Source organism: Podarcis pityusensis, assembly GCF_964106645.2.
Source record: "Podarcis pityusensis genome assembly, chromosome: 17".
Classification (NCBI taxonomy): domain Eukaryota; kingdom Metazoa; phylum Chordata; class Lepidosauria; order Squamata; family Lacertidae; genus Podarcis; species Podarcis pityusensis.
The window spans coordinates 8,210,195-8,230,470 of NC_138042.1; the positions used below are offsets into that span (position 1 = coordinate 8,210,195).

General features: G+C 45.4%; 1 protein-coding gene across 1 annotated transcript in view; it reads right to left on the reverse strand.

The window, feature by feature from the left end:
• The window catches only part of C3 (complement C3), a 55,145-nt gene that overhangs the window by 14,374 nt on the left and 20,495 nt on the right, over positions 1–20,276 (reverse strand). The window contains exons 18-32 of the mRNA XM_080988026.1: positions 19,288–19,399; positions 16,712–16,797; positions 16,427–16,566; positions 14,962–15,174; positions 12,536–12,602; positions 11,144–11,230; positions 10,520–10,723; positions 9,272–9,347; positions 7,708–7,870; positions 7,113–7,208; positions 5,763–5,913; positions 4,678–4,841; positions 3,266–3,424; positions 2,924–3,074; positions 1,361–1,418 (exon numbers count right to left, since the gene is read on the reverse strand). Coding sequence (XP_080844152.1) covers positions 1,361–1,418; positions 2,924–3,074; positions 3,266–3,424; positions 4,678–4,841; positions 5,763–5,913; positions 7,113–7,208; positions 7,708–7,870; positions 9,272–9,347; positions 10,520–10,723; positions 11,144–11,230; positions 12,536–12,602; positions 14,962–15,174; positions 16,427–16,566; positions 16,712–16,797; positions 19,288–19,399 — 1,927 coding nt within the window. The remainder of the gene's footprint in view (positions 1–1,360; positions 1,419–2,923; positions 3,075–3,265; positions 3,425–4,677; positions 4,842–5,762; positions 5,914–7,112; positions 7,209–7,707; positions 7,871–9,271; positions 9,348–10,519; positions 10,724–11,143; positions 11,231–12,535; positions 12,603–14,961; positions 15,175–16,426; positions 16,567–16,711; positions 16,798–19,287; positions 19,400–20,276) is intronic.

Below are 20,276 nucleotides of genomic sequence, written 5' to 3' on the forward strand. Positions count from 1 at the left end.
AAGAAAATTGGACAGCTTCAGAGCCGTCTTTCCCATTGGTGTTAGTGGTTCGTTGTGCCAGGGGTGCCCTAGCGAGTGGGGGAGCTGCGCAGCTTTGCCGGCAGCCTCCCCTTTCCCTGCACGCCTGCCAGCTGTGCCCCGCCTACTATATGACTGGCGGGCATGCAGCTTCCTTCCCAAGCCTCCGCAAGAGGAGAGCGATCCCCACAGAGGCTTAGCCTCTGCACCTGCTGAAGACAGCCCTGCTCCTGGTCGTTGTCCTCCTCCTGCTTCCTGGTGAAAGGCGGCGCACAGCCTTCCCAGGCTGCCTTCTCTGGCGCCCTGACACTGGAGAGCATGTCCGCCAGCACATTTTCCTGCTCAATCGCCACCACCACGCTGGGGATCAGGGCAGTGGGGGAGGCAGAGGACATTTTCTACTGCCCCCTCCCTTGTTTTGGAGTTGTCGGGGAGGGGGGCGCTGGAGGGATCTTTGCACCACAGTGCCAGATATACTTAAGATATGCCCTGGACAGCTTGCTTGATGCACAGTGGTTATGTAGGTGTGCAATACAAACTGCAAAACCACAACTGAGCAACCTACCGTGGCTTAAAATCTCGATTGTTTAGGTATTTCAATAGACTCTCTGGTGTTCAAAATTGGAACCATTCCTTTATCTTGTGTTCCTTTTGCAGGCTGAGGGCTTATCCATGCTTTCCTTTTGCCCCACACTTTCCAGGCACAGGCCAACGCTTCAAAGCTCCGTGTCCCAAGTGTTCCCTGGAGCTTTGTGGTTTTGCTCCAATTCAGTGGTAAAAGTGGGTTTTCGCGGGGAAATCTTGGGGGAGGGGGAGAGCACTTGGATATGAAGCTACAGTGGTACCTCGCAAGACGAATGCCTCGCAAGACGAAAAACGTGCAAGACGAAAGAGTTTTCCGTTTTTTGAGTCGTTCCGCAAGACGAATTTCCCTATGGGCTTGCTTCGCAAGACGAAACGTCTTGCGAGTTCTTGCGAGTTTGTTTCCTTTTTCTTAAAGCCGCTAAGCCGCTAATAGCCGCTAAGCCGCTAATAGCCGTGCTTCGCAAGACGAAAAAACCGCAAGACGAAGAGACTCGCGGAACAGATTAATTTCGTCTTGCGAGGCACCACTGTATAAAGTTCAAGCCATGCCTGGAAAGCATGAAGGAAAGGTAACTGCAGATAAGCCCAGAGAGTATGGTGCAGTCAACCACCCTACAAATCCAAATCCAAATATCTCAAACTCCTGAAACCAGAGAAGCCTATGGTTGTTAAGCAACAATTTCTGCTTCTCCCAGTCGTTGCTTGGAATGTTCAGTGATGGTGACCCACGTCTATCTTGAAAGCCCCAAATGCTCACCTGGTGCAGATGTTGATCTTGACTGCTCCTTTGGCTCCGTCCTTTTCCTGCCCTTTAACTTGTAATGGGGGGGGGGAGCACAAAGAATTAGTCACTTTGTGGAAATTCATTGCAGTGTGATTCAAAAAAGAGTAACACAGGCTTGATTGTCCAACTAAGAACCATACTTGCCATTGCTGGCCTATCCAACTAATAGGCCCCTTCCCAAAGAATGTTGTGGCCATGACTGGGAATGTGTGGCTCTCCAGATGTTGTTGGGCCACAACCCTTCATCCCTGACCACTTGCCATGCTGCCTGCGGCTGATGAGACTTGGAGCCCAACAACTTCTCTGGTCTAAAGCTTGCTTCCTGTATCACAACTGGACTGGGGTCAGGGAAAAGGAGTTGGGGCAAATGAGTGCAATGAGGGGAGGGGAAGGAGGGGGTCCAGGCAGCTTCCTTTACCCACATGTCCCTACTTATTTTAACACCAGACCCAGCCATCCCAGGCACACAATTAGACAAACATTTGCTGCTGTCACATCTAGCTTGGCCCTTGCAATTGCTGTTCAATTTGGACATTTTAACATCTGAAGTCTGCAGTGCTCTCTGCCCTGGAGGTGCTTTGTGATGTTGTTTGGAGGACTTGTTCAAAGTTAATTTTCTGGGACCATTAGAGTGAGTGGTATTGAACAAGCCAAGCAGTGTCTCAGTTCAGACTGGCAGATTATACAGGGCACACTGTCTAAATTCTTTTTTTGTTTGTTTTGTTCTACCTAATATTTTTAAAAGATACAACTATTTATAGGATTGTTCTTGGGTAAATCTTGCACTATCGCTCCTTCTGGCATTGCCTCACCTTCCTTTTCCAAGCCCTTTTGCCTTTTTCTTCTCTCTGTACCCTGACCTAGTTTTCAAATGTGGTTTTTTTTGCACCATTTTACCCATATTCACCTGGTTAATTTTATACGAATTTCTCTAAGCAGTAGATAAACAAGCAAGACCACTCTTTGTACAGGTACACCTGGAGTACAGTGCCCAGTTCAGGGTCCCGTTGTTTAAGAAGGATATTGACAAGATAGAATGTGTGCAGAGAAGGGCAAATAAGATTATCAGGGGTCTGGAAACCATGCCTTATGAGGAATGGTTGAAGGAGCTGGGTATGTTTAGTCTGAAGAAAAGAAGACTGAGGGATGATCTGATAGCCATCTTCAAGTATCTGAAGTGCAGCCACATGGAAGACGAAGCAAGCTTGTTCCCTCCTCTTCCAGAGGGTTTCAAATTACAATAAAGGGAATTCTAAAAATTATGAAAAACCTTCTGATGGTGATAGCTGTTTGACAGCATAATAGACTACCTTAGAAGGTGATGGATTCTCCTGCATTTGAGGTTTCTAAAGAGAGGTTGGTATCTGTCGCAGATTCTTAAGCTGTGATTCCTGCATTTGCTGAATGACCCTTGTTGTACCTTCCAACTCTACAGTTCTATTATTCTACTGATTTCAGAAAACAATCCCCTAGCCCATCAGTCTTCTGGGAAGCACATGTAGTTCTAGAAAATCTAAACCCACCACTCAAACTTACACAGTGGGACATCTTCAACAGAAACGCGCAGAGAAAAATTCTTGCACTGCTCTGCCTCCTCCCGTATCTTTGCATTATATACCGTCACAACAGTCATAGTTGCTTTTCCTGTGCCAGTTGCTTTCACGGTGAAATCTTGATTGAGCTTGGTCTAAAGAAACAAAGCGGGTTAGTATGCTTTTGGATTGTGTTCTTTACTGACTGATGTCATTGTACTGATTATTGTCACTGTTGTTTTCCCCCCTGTGGTAGCGTGGCTTGAACTAGAGGTGGGATACAAATAAATAAACATTTAATGTGTATGTGTCTTAGGAGACAATGGAAGTAAAAACAATGCTGTACCTCTGTTGACCGGGTAACGAGGGCATTCGCATACTCAATCCTGACAGTAAATGGATTTTGACGTTCTGGCAGTTTAATAGAAACATCCAAGTTGAGGTCCTTATGGGTAGGGATGTCGATCTCATACTGGGCAAGAGCTTGGAATACCATGATGGTTGCCTGAAATGGGAGGAAGAAGATGGGAGTTCAGTGAGTTCAGCTTGTGGTGCCCACCTAGACATAGAGGAAATGACAGTTTGCTAATGGAGGTTACCAGGAAACTGGAGCACACTCAGGGACAAATCTGTCAATTTTGGTCTCTCTCAAGTTTCTCATTTCCCCAAACTTAAATTCAGTTCTGCAAATTTCCACAACAACTTGTAAGTTGGTGAAAATTTCTCCTAACTGACATTTTTTTGTGTTCTGAAACATTTTTACAAATAGGTTCTCCTAATATAGTGTGCTTTTGTGTATTATTTTTACTAATATATGCATTCCTGTTCACTTTCCCCTAATATATGAATTTCTGTACACAGGGTAGAATTCAATGAAGCTCTAAGTGACCACACAGAACCATTTGTACTGGCATAATGGGACTCCCCCTCACCTGTTCCCCCTAAACCTGTTCTGTCAGTTCCCCGAATCCTCTAGAAAAGCCCCACTGCACAAACAAACCTTGTTACACACATGCAGCATCTTAGATGAATCCAGGACATTTTGTTTTGCTGGAGAACCAAAATTAATAGGCATGTCTAATTTAGGGCTCCTCCACACTTTCTTATGTCCTTGTTCCTAGAAAGCATGGGTCTGAGCAATATTTCCCTTGCCCCCGTCCTTTCCCAGGGGAAAAAATGCTCTTTAGTGCTAAATCAGAGCAAATAGGCAGGGAATTGTTTTGTATTCTGCAGGTAAAGGTAAAAAGGTAAAGGAGCCCTGGATGGTTAAGTCCACTCAGAGGCGACTTTGGGGTATGGCGCTCATCTTGCTTTCAGGCGTTTGTCCACAGACAGCTTTCCAGGTCGTGTGGCCAGCATGACTAAACAGTTTCTGGCACAACAGGACACCTTGACAAGTGCCAGAATGCACGGAAACGCTGTTTACCTTCCCGCAGCAGTGGTACCTATTTATCTACTCACATTGCTAGGTTGGCAGGAGCTGGGACAGAGCAACGGGCGCTCACCCCGTTGTGTGGATTCGAACTGCTGATCTTCTGATCAGCAAGCCCAAGAGGCTCAGTGGTTTAGACCACAGCTCCACCCGCGTCCCTTTTATTCTGCAGGTAAAGCATAAGAGACCCCACCAGCAAACTAAAGTGGTATAGCCTAGACCAGGCTGAGCACTAAGAACTAGGTGCAAATACAGGCTACAGTTCAGTTTTTAAGCAGTCCAACTGCTGTTGGCAGCAGCAGAAGGAGAATAAAGCAAACAATCACCTGGGTTTGTCCATATGTCCCTCCATAATACTTCTGCTCTGTCAGCCATTTGACTATGGGACCAACACCATCAAATTTTCCCATTTTCAGCAAGGCCAGCAGAGCATAGGATGTGCCTTCGATGTTGTAGGTGCGAGCATTATATTCCTCCCAGCGATTCTTATCTATATATCAGCAATGAAACAGATCCTCATTAAACAGATCCCGGTGGGCGGATGAGCTCAATGTCCTAAGGACCCACCCAATTCCCACCAGTTTCCATTCAGAGATTATCAATGTACTATACAATACATTATAAATTAAAAACTGCCTCTCACTTGCCTGCAAGCCTCCTACCTCCCCCAGCCATTGGCCAAGCTGCTGTGATGCTATGGTATGTTTATGAACAAATTTACAACAACTATGGAAGAGGATTAATGAGTCACAGAATTTTGAAAACCAGTGCAAGAAACAAAACATCCATTTGTCATAGAATGGTAGAATTGGAAGGGATCCCAAGTGTCATCTAGACCACCCCCTTGTTTAAAGGAAGAAGCCAGCAACAATTAAAACACAGCCCTAAGGCTCATCCACACAGGCACAAACACTCACAACCAAACAGCATTTCAGCCATTCTTTTTCAGGCTTCACACACTGATTCCATAAACTTAAGAGTCTGGGACTCAAACATTGCTTCTTCTCCTCGTCGGCTCAGGCATCCCCTTCCAACAAGCAGAGCAAATGCAAAAAGTCCCTTTCCCCTCCACTGTTGTATTTGGCTTCATTTGGCACCCACAACCACCACGGGGCCCTTTCCTTCTCGTGCTGCTCTGCAAACACAACCTTTCCATTTCTCCCCAACAGCAGAAGGAAAAAGGCAGCCAGGAGGGAGAGGGAAGGGTGCATGGAGTCAGGATATACTCCCTTGGTACCCTGGAAAGCATTCCCAGTTCCCACAGGGCAGCCGCTTACGGGCTGCTTTTGGCCTGGCTGCTACCACTGTCCTCCTTCCTAGTAGTCTTCCAAGCTGCTCCTTACATGAGCAGCTCATCTTCAAAACCTGGCCATGTTTTTTTCTTACTTTGAGTGTGCTGCTGCAAACGTACCTCTTGATGCTTCCATGAGTACCTTGTCATCATTAAGCCTTCCTGCCAGGGCTAAAGCATAAGCCGTGAGGGCCACGGTGTAAGGTCTTTGCAACGTCCCATATTGCTTTAATAAATACTCAGAAGCTTTGGTGATGCTGCTCTCTAGAATCTGGATGAAGGGAAGGGAAGGGAAGGGAAGGGAAGGGAAGGGAAGAGAAGAGAAGAGAAGAGAAGAGAAGAGAAGAGAAGAGAAGAGAAGAGAAGAGTAGATATGTTAGGAGTGTTTGGGGGAGCAAACACATTGTTATGTGCTCCTGCGCTTCTGAGCAGTTAGAAGTTTCTGCTGCAAAAGTGGTCATCAATGGAGATAACCATTCTTATCTGGAATGATGCCAAATTCTGAAGGGAAATGAGGAGTTCCATCAAAAAAATTAAACAGAAAACCATGTTGCCACCCATCAGTTAGAAACACACATACACACTGAACCTTTTTGGTGATTTTCACCACCACCATCGGCAAGCAGCAGCCTGTGTCACTGTCACTGCAGCTTACCTGGATGGAGTTCAGGTAGGGAGGTGACAGGATCTGGGCTGCCACCGGCTCAATGGTGGAAGCACAGGATTGGCTCAAGTGGCATGCCTGAGCAACCTCAACCTCGCTGCTGCCCTGACTAACCCCATCCAGCTAAACTGCAGTGCTAGTTGAGTCACTCCCTTGGGTCCCAAAGGCTATTAAGGTTGTGGTTCTGCTTATGACTAGGTTAACAGGGAGGAAGTAGCAAAAAGTGGACAACGTGAGAAAGAACTGAGAATGTGATTATGTTGTAAAAGAGTATTGGGAAATGATATATAATAAATTGAAAAAAAATGTTTAAAAGTACCTTTCCAAAAAACCCAGAGTCTTTGTGTTGGGGATAATTCAGAGGGAAATTTCCATGTGTCAAAAAAGACTATTTATGTATGCTACTACTGTGGCCCATGTTTTGTTAGCCCAAAAATGGAAAACATGCAAGGGCCCAACTAAAGAAGAATGGCAACTTAAACTGATGGAATACGTGCAGCTTGCAGATTTAATTTGTAGATTAAGAGAACAAGAAGAATGTATGTTTAAAGAAGATTGGAAAATGTTTATTAAATATATGGGTGAAAACTGTGTTGATTTCAAAACGCTGGTAGCATTAAGATAAATTCAACAGCGTAAATCAGTTTTAATGGATGTAGCAATGGATTACTGAATGGTTTAGTTCATGTAAAATATGCAGGGATGTATGGTATGCAAAATGAACCACGGAAAGAGAAGAAGGGAAGTCATTGATTTTCAAGGTGACCATATCTTATAATGTCTCTTGCCACTTCAAGGATACTTACATTGACTTGCTCCTTGCAGATGTATTTGGACTCCAGCAATGCAATCAGGACGAAAGCAGTTAATGACGCATCTGGTTCAGCTCCCTTATAACCTCCCTAGAAGGAAGCAAAAGGGGGGGGGGGTCAAGAGCAATTGAATGTGTTTGGTTCACGCAAACAGATCTCCCACCAAAAACATAGCTCAGAAGTACAGGCAGTTGGGGGTGGTGTGGAGGCAGGGAAAGCAAGCCTGAACATACCAGAAATTTCACCACCTTAGAAAATTAAGAACCCAAAGGATTTTAAAAGACGTCTTCCCCTTTTGCAGATTGCATATCCCCTGGGAAGCTACCGTATTTGCCTTTGTGGTTTCCACAACGATACCACTGCAGAAGAGTAACGCAGTGGCAGCTGTAGGTAGGGGTGTGTCTCACCCCCATGTCCTCTTTGTGAACCCCTCCATAAAGTACCTGGCCTGCAGGAAACTGTCATTGGACAAAAGGCTTGAAGGACCATGTGCCTGCAAGACAGTCTATCAACTGATTCTTCTGAATTAGGAACCAGAAAATACATGGATTTATTATCAGAAAGGACAAGCGGCAGAAAGAAAGCGTACCACCATCTCTCCGTGGACCACAGGGGCGTCTTCATGGAAAATTCCATCTGGTTTCTGCCTCTCCAGAATCAGCCACTTCACACCTCCACAGACCACCTCGTTGTTAATAGTGTTTACTATTTTGGAAGCCATGGCAAAGACCTTTACGACGTACGCTGTTAGCCTGCAAAGAATAAGATGCTTCAGCTCAACCATCTGATCATGAACAGAATAGAGCCTTTTAGCACTGTAAAGACTAGCAAATGTATTGTGGCACAAGCTTTTGTGAATTAGAGTCTACTTCGTCAGATGCAGGGTGTCCTATCCTGCAGTGTAGGTTTAAATACACATGGTATGGGGGGTATTGTAAACAGCGAGGTCAAAAGGAAATGAAACGCATAAAATCCAGACTATAATAATTACATTATTATTTTAGTTTTAAAAGGGTTGTTGATAACACAGAGATCCAATCTGCTCTAGGAAAATAGGAATAGTTATTTCTTAAAACATTTCTAGATCACCTTCCAGATGACATCTTGACATAATATAGAATGATTTAAAAATAACCATCCAACATTCAAATCACGGCACAGAATGAAATGCAGCTGACCCAGAAAAGAATAAAAATATATAAATATATAATAACATTATGAAATTAAGCAAAGGCCTGGGAGCACAGGTGTGGTTTTAATAGACACTGAAAGGCCATTCCATTCATGTGAGGGCTTGCCAAAACTCAGAGGAAAAGTGGTTCCGGAATTAGCAGACCACCACAGAGAGAGCCCTGCCCTTGGTTCCTGTTAACTGAGGTTTCATGGGTGACAGTAAGGAGAGAGATGCCTTCAGGTATCCTAATCCCAAGTTGTTTAGCCCTTTGTAGGTCAAGACCAAAACTCTCAACATGACCCAGAATCTTATTGACAGCCAATGCTAAGAGTAAGGTCCATATTGTAAAGTCCATAAAATAAGACTATACTTCTGAGTAGCCTAGATGCTGCGTTTTTCACTAGCTGCAGCTCTGGACCAGAATTAAGGGCAGCCCCATACAGAGCGCATTATAGCAGTCCAACCTTGAAGTTACCAATCCTTGAGTCACAGTGGCAAGGCTGTCCCTGCACAAGTACAGATGTAGCTGTTGTGCTAGTCAAAGTTGGTAAAATAATAATAATAATAATAATAATTTATGTTTCAATGCATACTGGAATGGGAAGTGAAAATTTGGTAGGTTCACATTAAAATTCAAACTGGACAAATATGTCCCCCACCTCTAGCATTGGGGCAGGGCTTTGGAACACTGAGTAGCTGGAAATATGGATGCTGTATTAGATATTTTGGTCTGAAATATTTGATTGTTCCAATGGTAGGGAGCAGCGAGACAAAAAATGGCACAGTTGGGGGAAAGGGAATTGGAATTTAGGACAAAGCATGCCAAAAGGAGTGAAGAGAAGGAAAAGGTGAAGAGTTAGCTAGTGGGAGCAAGAGAATGAAAATATTAGACGGTCAATAGTATGCAAGGGGTGAAAGCTGTTGCAAAGCCCACTGGTGATCTGAAAGTATACAGCCATAAGAGTACAACTGCCCTTACCAAGTGCTAGCCTTGCGGTCTTTAAAAGCAGCATAGGAGTGGTCTGCTTTCTTGTACACCATCTGCTGGGCGTAACCTAGAAAGAGAGGAGGAGAAACGGAACTCTGTAATGCTGCTCCAGCTGCTTAGAGGGGTCAGCAAACTTTTTCAGCAGGGGGCCGGTCCACTGTCCCTCAGACCTTGTTGGGGGCCAGACTATACTTTGGGAAAAAATATATGAATGAATTCCTATGCCCCACAAATAACTCAGAGATGCATTTTAAATAAAAGGACACATTCTACTTATGTAAAAACACGCCGATTCCCAGACCGTCCGCAGGCCAGATTTAGAAGGCGATTGGGCCAGATCCGGCCCCCGGGCCTTAGGTTGCCTACCCATGGTTAGACCAGTTGTGTCCAAACTTTTTTCAAAGAGATCCAGATTTGATGAAGTGAAAGGCTGACCAAAGGGCCGACCAAAGTTGTTGGATTGCAGTTGTTGAGCTTTTTCATGATTTCACCCCCAAAGTTGTTGAGGTTTTTTTAGGATTTTACCCCAGGAAATAAACTGCCACAGGGGCCAGATTAAACTGACCGGCGGGCCGGATTAGGCCCCCAAAATGGACTTTGGACATGCCTGGCTTAGACAAATGTATCCAGACAGGCAACTGGCACTCACCCTCCACAGAAAGAAACTTTGCTCCATCCCCCTTTTACAGAAGTTTACAGATCTTAATTCGTTCTGGAGGTCCATTCTTAACCTGAAACTCTTCTTAACCTGAGGTACCACTTTAGCTAATGGGGCCTCCTGCTGCCGCCGCGCTGCCACCACGTGATTTCTGTTCTCATCCTGAAGCAAAGTTCTTAACCCGAGGTACTATTTCTGGGTTAGCGGAGTCTGTAACTTGAAGCGTCTGTAACCTGAAGTGTCTGTAACCTAAGGTACTACTGTATTTAATTGCTGCACTGCCTCATCTGCTCTTCATTTGCATATGCCTTTTTCCTTGTGTCCTTTTCAGCTTTCCCTTCTGGTATCTTTGTAGCTTTGGCAGAACACCAGCTGAGGAACAGGGTTGCTTTGCCCCATCAAGATCTTAACACAGAGCAGAACAGGCACCACCACTATGAGGCATAGGCAGTTCTGTGGCATTCTTAATCTAGGAGGATTCTGAACTCAGTGCTTCTATGGATGAACGACTCAAGAAGCCATGGACAGACCCTTGCACGAGCTGGAGGAAGAACAGCTCTGGAGACACCCAATTGTCTTACCTTGCATGATCTGATTGACTGCAACGGAGCGGCGATCCACCCCAAGCTTCTCCCACTGCCCTGTGGTGTCGAGGTAGTGGGTGGCAATAACCGATGGCGTCATGGTGATCATGTTCTGCTCCCCACAGCCAGAGGGCGTTACAATGAGGTGGTTCAGTTTGGTCCCATCAATTGAGTCTTCAATAATCTGAGCCACGGGGTCTCCTGACCACAAAAAGAACAACAGCAGCAAATATGTGAACCCAAGCAGGCAGAAAGCCAGTAGAGACCTTGTAGGGGTTGCAATCTTAGCCTAGCTGGATCCTAAGCACAGACAGCTCTTGCCTCCTTCTTCCAGCTAGTTTTCTTCTCTGTCACCTTTGTCCCTTTGCACCAGGAGCTTGGTACAGTTAGCTTCCAGAACGAATTCAAGGGTTATTCCCTTGAAAGCCTTTAAACTTTTGTCCACCTGCCACACTCACTGAGATCAGCAGAGGAGGCCCTGCCTGCTGTATGGATCAATTCAGGCACCAAGGGTATTCCTCGTGCCGGTGGGCTGCTCGCAAAGGTAGAGCAGGGTAGGGTTCTGATCATTCTCATTTCTACAAGCCTAGTCTTCTGCATGTTAAAATAACTGGTTCTTGCCTTGGAGAGTAATTTTGGTCTCAGGCTCTGTGCCGGGAACGATATCACTTAAATCTTTGGCTTGGACCTGTTGTTCCTGGACTCCATCTGAAGAAAGGGAGGAAAAGAAGGAAAATTACGAGACAGAAACATTACAATCATACCTCTTGTTATGCGTTTCAGGTTGCGTCCTGTGGCGACCCAGAAGTAACGGGTTACTTCCGGGTTTCGCCGCTCGCGCATGTGCATACACTCAGAATGACATCGCGCGCATGCGCAGACGCAGCGAATCATGACCTGCAGACGCGTGTTGCGTTCTGCTCATGTTGCGAATGGGGCTCCGGAATGGATCCCGTTCGCAACCAGAGGTACCATTGTAGTTGCTTTTGCAGTGGGGAGCCTATTGCATCTGTGGAGGATACCCATGTGATCAGGAATCCTCACCTTCCCATGTTCCCTCTTATTTTTTCCAAGAATTAGATTGATTGATTGATCTGTTTGTGCATGTGCAGTTATTAACACTCAATGGTTCTATGGAGATTGACACCCTCAAAGAGCATTCCTTTACCCAGAGGAATATGGGACCAGATACTGTAACCCCTAGGTTGCTATGACAGAATTCAAGCTTTTTCATTAACAAACAGCAGATATAAGGAATTTTTGGATCTAGAGTCAATTCTGTTTTCTTGTTTTAATAAATTGGGCAATTGCCCGTCATAGTAATACTCATTCTGGGTCACACAGAAATAAGTCCCAGGGTGTTCAGTGTGGCTTGTATGCTCTTTGGAAAAGTTACCGGTACTAGTTTTGGTTAAAGGTAAAGGGACCCCTGACCATTAGGTCCAGTCGTGACCGACTCTGGGGTTGCGGCGCTCATCTCGCTTTATTGGCCAAGGGAGCCGGCGTACAGCTTCCGGTCATGTGGCCAGCATGACTAAGCCGCTTCTGGCCAACCAGAGCAGCGCACGGAAACGCCATTCACCTTCCCGCCAGAGCAGTACCTATTTATTTACTTGCACTTTGACGTGATTTCAAACTGCTAGGTTGGCATGAACTAGTTTTGGTTAAGCTATTACAAATATAAGTAGTCTAACTAAAAAGAAACTTTTTTTTTTTACTTTCATTTTAAAAGTAGTTAGACTACTTGTCTAACTATGTATAAATATTTAAGTTTTTAAAATACATTGGCACTAACTTGAAACTTTAAGAGTTGGGTTAAAATGAAAGTTAAAAAAAATGTTTAGAAATGTTAATGAATAAAGATTTATTTAAGAAGGGGGAAACAGGGGAGGAAGCAGCAGCAGAAAAATATACAATTTAAAGTAAGTCTAGGATTGACTTGGGTTCCAGTCAATCCAGTTTTCCAAGGATGAAGAAAGAGAAGGAAAAGGGAAGCTGAAGAATGAGTGTTACCGCTGTTCCCTTGTGTAGCAGGATCCAGCTCAATGACGCTCACAAGTTTTCTCTGCATCCCTTCAGGCTGGGGCAAGAAGAAAGAACAGAACAAGTCTCACTGCAAATATTACTTAACATGGCATCAAAGAGCAATTCAAAAAGGCAGCAGGACAGGGCAAACATATGCATCAGATCTAGCTTCTGTTGCAAATGCAGTATGACTCAGTCACATGTTTGTGCCTGAATATAACACAGGAATAGGTTCAGGTCAGCCGTATAAATCCCCAGTAGCTAAGGCATTGTAGCAATCCTGGGTTGGGGTCCATAGTCCCTCATCCATAGGCAGCACCAACCTGTCCTTAATGGTGCTTTGCCACCACAGCTGGATAGTCACAAATTCCATTCTGTCAACTCTTAGGTCAGCCCTGATGCCCTAGGAAGCCCACCTGTGTCCTAGCAAGCTGACAGAGCCCACCAGGAGAAGAGAGAGCTCTTTTCAGACCCTGAGGTACTTGTGAAAAGCATCCTCCTCTACAGCAGTAATCTAAATTTGGGAAATCCAAATGGCACGCCGTGCAAAACACCCACCCACCCACCCACCCACCCACCCACCCACCCACCAATTAACAGTGCATTCAGTGCAGCAGAATTTCATCCTGAGCAAACCCCACAGAAAGTCATGGGATCTGCATTGTTTTGCAAACATTTCCCCACCCCTAGCTATTCAAGTGGAGGTTGCAGTTATCATTAAATACCCTGAATAGCTAAAGTTGTTCCCATTTATTTTCTTAATTAAGTTTATATACCACCCCAAAGGCTCAGAGCAAGTAAAAACTGTCTTAGGTATGTACAGTGCCCAAGTACAGTGCACACATTCTGGGCTTATCCAGGTCTCAAAACGTGCCTTGTAGGTTGCTTGTTCCTGTGTTTTTAGGGTATGAACCATAGTCAGTGCTATTCTTCTAGAAAAAGAGGTGCCGGAACTCGCCATGACCACCTCCCTTGTTCTCTTAAAATGGCAATGGTGCCCACCTGAGAGAACTGTGTTTCAGTGAGTTATGGATGATAAAAAAAGCCCCACATACAATGTTTACACTTTCCTACTGAAATTTCGGTTTTCCTAGAGCTAAGGCCTGCCGCCGATAGCAGTGCAAAAAGGTTTTCTAAAACAATTACATTCCACTGCGCCATGCAGTGTGCATTTGGCATATCCTAGTTTTCGGATTATATCAGGTTTCAGGGCTTTCATGCCCCCACCTCCTTGTGCCCACCACGATTCTACATAGTGCATGCCCCATCCCATTTCATTTTTATTGTTGCTACTCTTTATTCCCAGATGGAACTCACTCTCCTCTCTGGGTAGATATACCTGGAAGGAAGCTCCTTTGCACTTAGTGATGCCTACTTCTGAGCTATACATGGAAACAACGTTTAGTCAAAGTGCAGCAGTAATCAAATTATGCCAGGGAAATATGTGGGGGTAAAGAGAAGCAAGCGGATCACATGTGTTTTTCTTATTTTTGCTGGAAGCAGTGACAGAACAGAGTGTCCCCAGGTTTATGGGCTGATGACAAAGGTTCCATGGGCAGTGAGGTAAGTGTGTTAAATTAGCGGCATGGCACTGAAAAAAGCTAATAACAGAACGTGACAACGCTGAGGAAGCACCATTGATGTGGAATTACGTAGGGCTACAAAGAACGAAAACAGGATTTCTCTCCAAAATATCCAGTTAAACTTAAACTGCCCTAGCCAGCTGTACTTCCTTGGATTAAAAAAGAAAAATGCAGATGTGCCCTCGTGTGGTCAACTGACAGACGACAGGCATTGGAAAATAGGCGATGGCTTGAATGTACTGCCTAGAACTGAAGAAGCTCATAGGCTCATGCACTATGGTGCAAACCAGAGTTCTACTGAATTTCCATGGTGTTCAGATACTTTTGTAAAGGTGCAAAAAAGTCTGTAATCACCACCTAGGTAAAGGTAAAGGGACCCCTGACCATTAGGTCCAGTCGTGGCCAACTCTGGGGTTGCGGCGCTCATCTCACTTTATTGGCCGAGGGAGTCGGCGTACAGCTTCTGGGTCATGTGGCCAGCATGACTAAGCCGCTTCTGGCGAACCAGAGCAGCGCACGGAAACGCTGTTTACCTTCCCGCTGGAGCGGGACCTATTTATCTACTTGCACTTTGACGTGCTTTCGAACTGCTAGGTTGGCAGGAGTATGTTTCCCCAATTATTTTCTCATGTTTAAAGCCATTGTTTCCCATCCTACTGCCTCCCTAAGGTGATCCCTGTTGGCTCAGTCCACAGGCCCATCTAGTCCCAGTAGCTAAACAGATGCATATGAAAGTGTACAAGGAGGACATGAACACAACAGCACTCTCCCCACTTGTGATTCTCAGCAGCTGGTATTCAGAAGCTCTTTTTCTCTGGACATATTACATACCACAACTTTCAGCTTCTTCTTCACACCATCAGACACAAACTGTCCCCTGACAGCTGCTTTGACCTCGATGTCATGCAGTCCCAGATGCAGCGGAACAACCACAAATGGCACCGCCCTGGAGGACTGGCCTTTAACAGTGACCTGATGTCGGTATCTTTCCTTGGCAGTGGAGGCGCTGCAGAAGGCTGGGTTGTGTATCAGCTCCACCCGCACCTGAGGAGAAAGAGAAAGGGCGGTGATCCATTACTAGGTCCATTGCCAAGGCAGTGTTCCCTCTTGGATCGGTTCTGTGTCTCCTTTGCTTTCCCCTTGGTGAACCACATTGTTTTCATTATAGGTTCTTTTGTTGCACCATGAATCACCACGTTTGTAAAAGGTAAAGGTAAAGGACCCCTGGGTGGTTAAGTCCCCTGGGTGGTTAAGTCCAGTCAAAGGCAACTATGGGGTTGCGGTGCTCATCTCACTTTCAGGCCAAGGGAGCTGGCGTTTGTCCACAGACAGCTTTCCGGGTCATGTGGCCAGCATGACTAAACCATTTCTGGCGCAAGGAACACCATGACGGAAGCCAGAGCACACGGAAACACTGTTTACTTTCCCGCTGCAGCGGTGCCTATTTATCTACTCGCACTGGGATGCTTTCGAACTGCTAGTTTGGCAGGATCTGGGGCAGAGCAATGAGAGCCCCTGTTATGGGGATTCGAACCGCCAACCTTCTGATCATCAAGCCCAAGAGGCTCCGTGGTTTAGACCACAGTGCCACCCGCATCTGCTCTACCATGTTTGTACCACCACTTCACAGCTGGTGCTACAAACACACTTGCCACCAAACTGAATGCTGGATCAGTAAGTGAGTCGGTCCTCCGAGGTCTTGCCAGGAGCGCTGCCTGATGTACAGACACACCACATAAGTGTGATTTTGCATAAGCGCTCATCTTACTTTTTGTGTTTTTAACCTTCTTTAGGGATTGGCAGGAGGTGGGATAGTGTATGTACTGTTAACATCCTCACCACTGGCGGAAGAAAAATGGGCTTTTCCACATTTTGTGCTTAAAGCTAGCAAGATCATTTACTTCAGTTCATATTCTATAGGATCTTAACTGAATTCCTCAAATGCTTGGGGGAATAAAGTGAAAAAAGGAGAAGTTACAGAACAGGCTCTGATTGGAAATGAATCAGTGTGACCGCCCTGAAATCTTTGCAGGCACAAACAGTACTTTTTAACATATGATTGCTGTGATAGCATCATGAACACAAATTATGAATGTACAATAAAAAAGAACATTTAGATGGGGCACTACCACAAATATCAGTAGTAGTACAAACTTATCTATTAGAGTATATCTAAGCCACTTTTCATTAAGAACTCAACAGTGTAAAAATAAACACACAATACATCACAAAACAAACTGCACAAAACAAAACATAAAATCATCACTATCAAATAACCCTGTAAGTAATCACTTACTACGATATCTTCATGCCTATAGTTGTAGAGAACAGCTCGGATCTCCACCTGTTCATTCCTCACTACTGAATAAGGTAGCCGTAGATCCATGAAGAAGTCCTTCATGACAGTTATCTCGTAAGGGTCAGCCACGCAGATCCCTGCAAGGAGAGCCAATGGGAAAGGAAGGAGGTTGAGAATCAAAAGAAGCTGAACAACACCTACCTAAGGTGTTTACTGAGGTGGACATAGCCTGCTTTCATCTCCCCAGCCCCTGCCTTCCACCTGCTGTCGAGAATTCCTCACCTTTTGTGTTTGAAACGCTCACAGCCACCACCTCCCAAGTCGTGATGGAATCCTTCAGGAAAAGAGACACTGTCTTGGATGAGACCCTGGATTCAGAGAGAAAGGTGCCATGTTATATTTGTGTGTAGCTGAAGACTAAGATGGAACAAGAACACAGGAAGCTGCCTGGGCAGGGGCACACACCACGTTGTGGGACAGGGGGCGACTGCGTCCTTCTCAGGCGCCCTCCAGCAGTAAGGGACATGGCGGCTCAGGTGCCCTGTGATCCCAGGGGCTTTTAACCAGCAAGCAGAAGCTAGGGATGGGCAAATCGACCAGTTTCAGTATCTCTCAGTTGCCCACATTTCCACACCATCCTTTGTTGTTGTTGCTTTTAAGTCACCAGGTAATTTATTACGGTCAAAGACCAGCTCGCATAACACAATAAAAACAGTGTTCATAAAGATAAAATATATAATCAGAGCAGATTGCAGCAATAGCTCATGAGTTAAAATTGAGATATATACACACACCCGTACAACTGAGATTTGGGCTACCATAAAATTTGACCCTGAGGCACCCCAAAGGGCGACTTCAGCATTTCCCTAGTAAGCTATTTTATTCTAGAGGATGATCTGTGCCTACAAATCTGGGTGCAGAATCTGGCTACCAGCCAGGTCGTCTTGTGATCTTTGCCTAAGAGGAGAGAATTAAGTTTAGATTTGTCTGAAAGATCGGCAAGCCTCTTCAGCAAAGGACCAATGGTGTCTCTATGAATCTCAACATAAAGAGGACATCTAAAAATATATATGTTCGGGGGTTCCTATTTCCCCGAATGGGCCGCCGTAAAGTCACTGTGCGTACGGGACTCTTCTATAGGAGCCTACCAGAACCGGTGAGGGCAAGGCCGAGCTTCTAGCAAGAGTGAAAGCTCTTCTTGCGTTTCTGTATGTGAGGAAATAGAGATATGTTGCTGGAGTGGCTACGTATTTCCCGTTTTCTATGATTTTATAATTGGGGACCCTTGTACAGTCCTGTTGTTAAGTCACCATAAAAACTCATCAGTATTTTAATGCAAACTTCTCCTAATATACACATTTTTGCAACCATTTTTCCCTCGTAAAGGGATTTTTATGCATACTTCACCTAGCATGTGCATCGTGTACACATTACTTGTTTAGAGAACCGCAAGCACAATTTGGAGAAGTGTGAATCGCTAAGGAAGGCTGTTCTTTGCTTTCCATATTGTTTCAGGAAGTGTGAATTAGGGAGAGTTGTCATATACCTGAGAATTCCCAGACATGTCCTCTTGGGGGGGGGGGTCCTACATTCCCATTTGGGGGGAATTTTAAAGGAAATGTCCTGGTTTCAATTTCTTGCGTGTGGTTCTGGTGTGGTTCTTTTTGTGTCTGGATTATTACCTCTTGAAATATGGCAGGTAGGTTTTAATTTGAAACTGAACCAAATTTCTTCCTCACACCTAACTGAAATCCACCCTTTCCGAAGCTTGGTGTTCAAAGTAGCAGGCAACAGCTCAGGTGCAATACTTTCGGCAACTTCCCTTCCCTTTCACGTAGTCAGGGAGGAGGATCTTTCCTTTTCATTCCATTTCTAGGATGAGGAACCTGGAAGCAGAGCCATCTCTAGAGACAAGACTGATTTCCCATCCATGCTTGCATTGTGTGAGACAGGCAAATTTGCCTCAAAAGCAGAGCAATTAAGTTTTGCATCATCCTTGCTTTTGCTCTTTGATAAACTGAAAGCTAAATTTACATGATGCGTTTACATAAGCTTTATCCCATCTTAGCCCTTATGTTGTTGTTGTTGTTTAGTCGTTTAGTCGTGTCCGACTCTTCGTGACCCCATGGACCAGAGCACGCCAGGCACTCCTGTCTTCCACTGCCTCCTGCAGTTTGGTCAAACTCATGCTGGTAGCTTCAAGAACACTATCCAGTCATCTCGTCCTCTGTTGTCCCCTTCTCATTGTGCCCTCCATCTTTCCCAACATCAGGGTCTTTTCTAGGGAGTCTTCTCTTGTCATGAGGTGGCCAAAGTATTGGAGTCTCAGCTTCAGGATCTGTCCTTCCAGTGAGCACTCAGGGCTGATTTCCTTCAGAATGGATAGGTTTGATCTTCTTGCAGTCCATGGGACTCTCAAGAGTCTCCTCCAGCACCATAATTCAAAAGCATCAATTCTTTGGCGATCAGCCTTCTTTATGGTCCAGCTCTCACTTCCATACATCGCTACTGGGAAAACCATAGCTTTAACTATATGGACCTTTGTTGGCAAGGTAATGTCTCTGCTCTTTAAGATGCTGTCTAGGTTCTTAGCCCTTATAGCATTGTCTAAAGGATCCTGGGAACTGTAGTTTGGTGAAGGCACTGATGATTATTCCTTTCAAGATTCCTAGTCTTTGGGAAGAAGGAATTATTTTCAAACTAGATATACAGCACAATCCTGTACATGTCTACCCAGAAGCAATTCCCATTGTGCTAAATGGAATTTACTTCCTGTAAGGGAGTATAGGAATGCTGCCTAAGTCTATAGAGCAGACAGTGTTCTCCAAAGGAGAATGCAGCCATAAAAAACTTTATACCCATGATCGTTAGGAGGTGCAGTCAGAATTTCTGTTTGCCACAACCAGCTCTCTGGGAACTCAGTCCTAGAGACAATCTCTTCATCCGATAAGAACATATCGTCAGTGTCACCTGGGGAAACAGGAGACACAGATTTATCAATGATAAAGGTAAAGGTAAAGGCAAGACGTGGGTGGCACTGTGGTCTAAACCACTGAGCCTAGGGCTTGCCAATCAGAAGGTCAGCGGTTCGAATCCCCACGACGGGGTGAGCTCTCGTTGCTCAATCCCTGCTCCTGCCAACCTAGCAGTTCGAAAGCACACCAGTGCAAGTAGATAAATAGGTACCACTCCAGCGGGAAGGTAAACGGTGTTTGGTTAGCCAGAAGCGGCTTAGTCATGCTGGCCACATGACCTGGAAAAACTGTGTGCGGACAAACACTGGCTCCCTCAGCCAGTAAAGTGAGATGAGCTCTGCAACCCCAGAGTCATTCGCAACTGGACTTAACTGTCAGGGGTCCTTTACCTTTTTAAAGGTAAAGGGCCCCTGGACGGTTAAGCCCAGTCAAAGGTGATGATGGGGTTGCAGCGCTCATCTCGATTTCAGGCCGAGGGAGCCGGCGTTTGTCCACAGACAGCTTTCCAGGTCATGCGGCCAGCATGACTAAACCACTTCTGGCGCAACAGAACACCGTGACAGAAACCAGAGCGCACGGAAATGCTGTTTACCTTCCTGCTGAAGCCTATTTATCTACTTGCACTGGCATGCTTTTGAACTGCTAGGTTGGCAGGAGCAGGGACAGAGCAACGGGAGCTCACTCCGTTGTGGGGATTCGAACCACTGACCTTCCAATTGGCAAGCCCAAGAGGCTCGGTGGTTTAGACCACAGTGCCACCCGTGTCCCTATGTAACCAAGCTATGACTACTTGAGCAAGCTATGTCTCTTGAAGAGGTGACAAAAATGGACCCAGAACTTGAATTCTGGTGGGCGCAGGTGGGTCAGCTCAA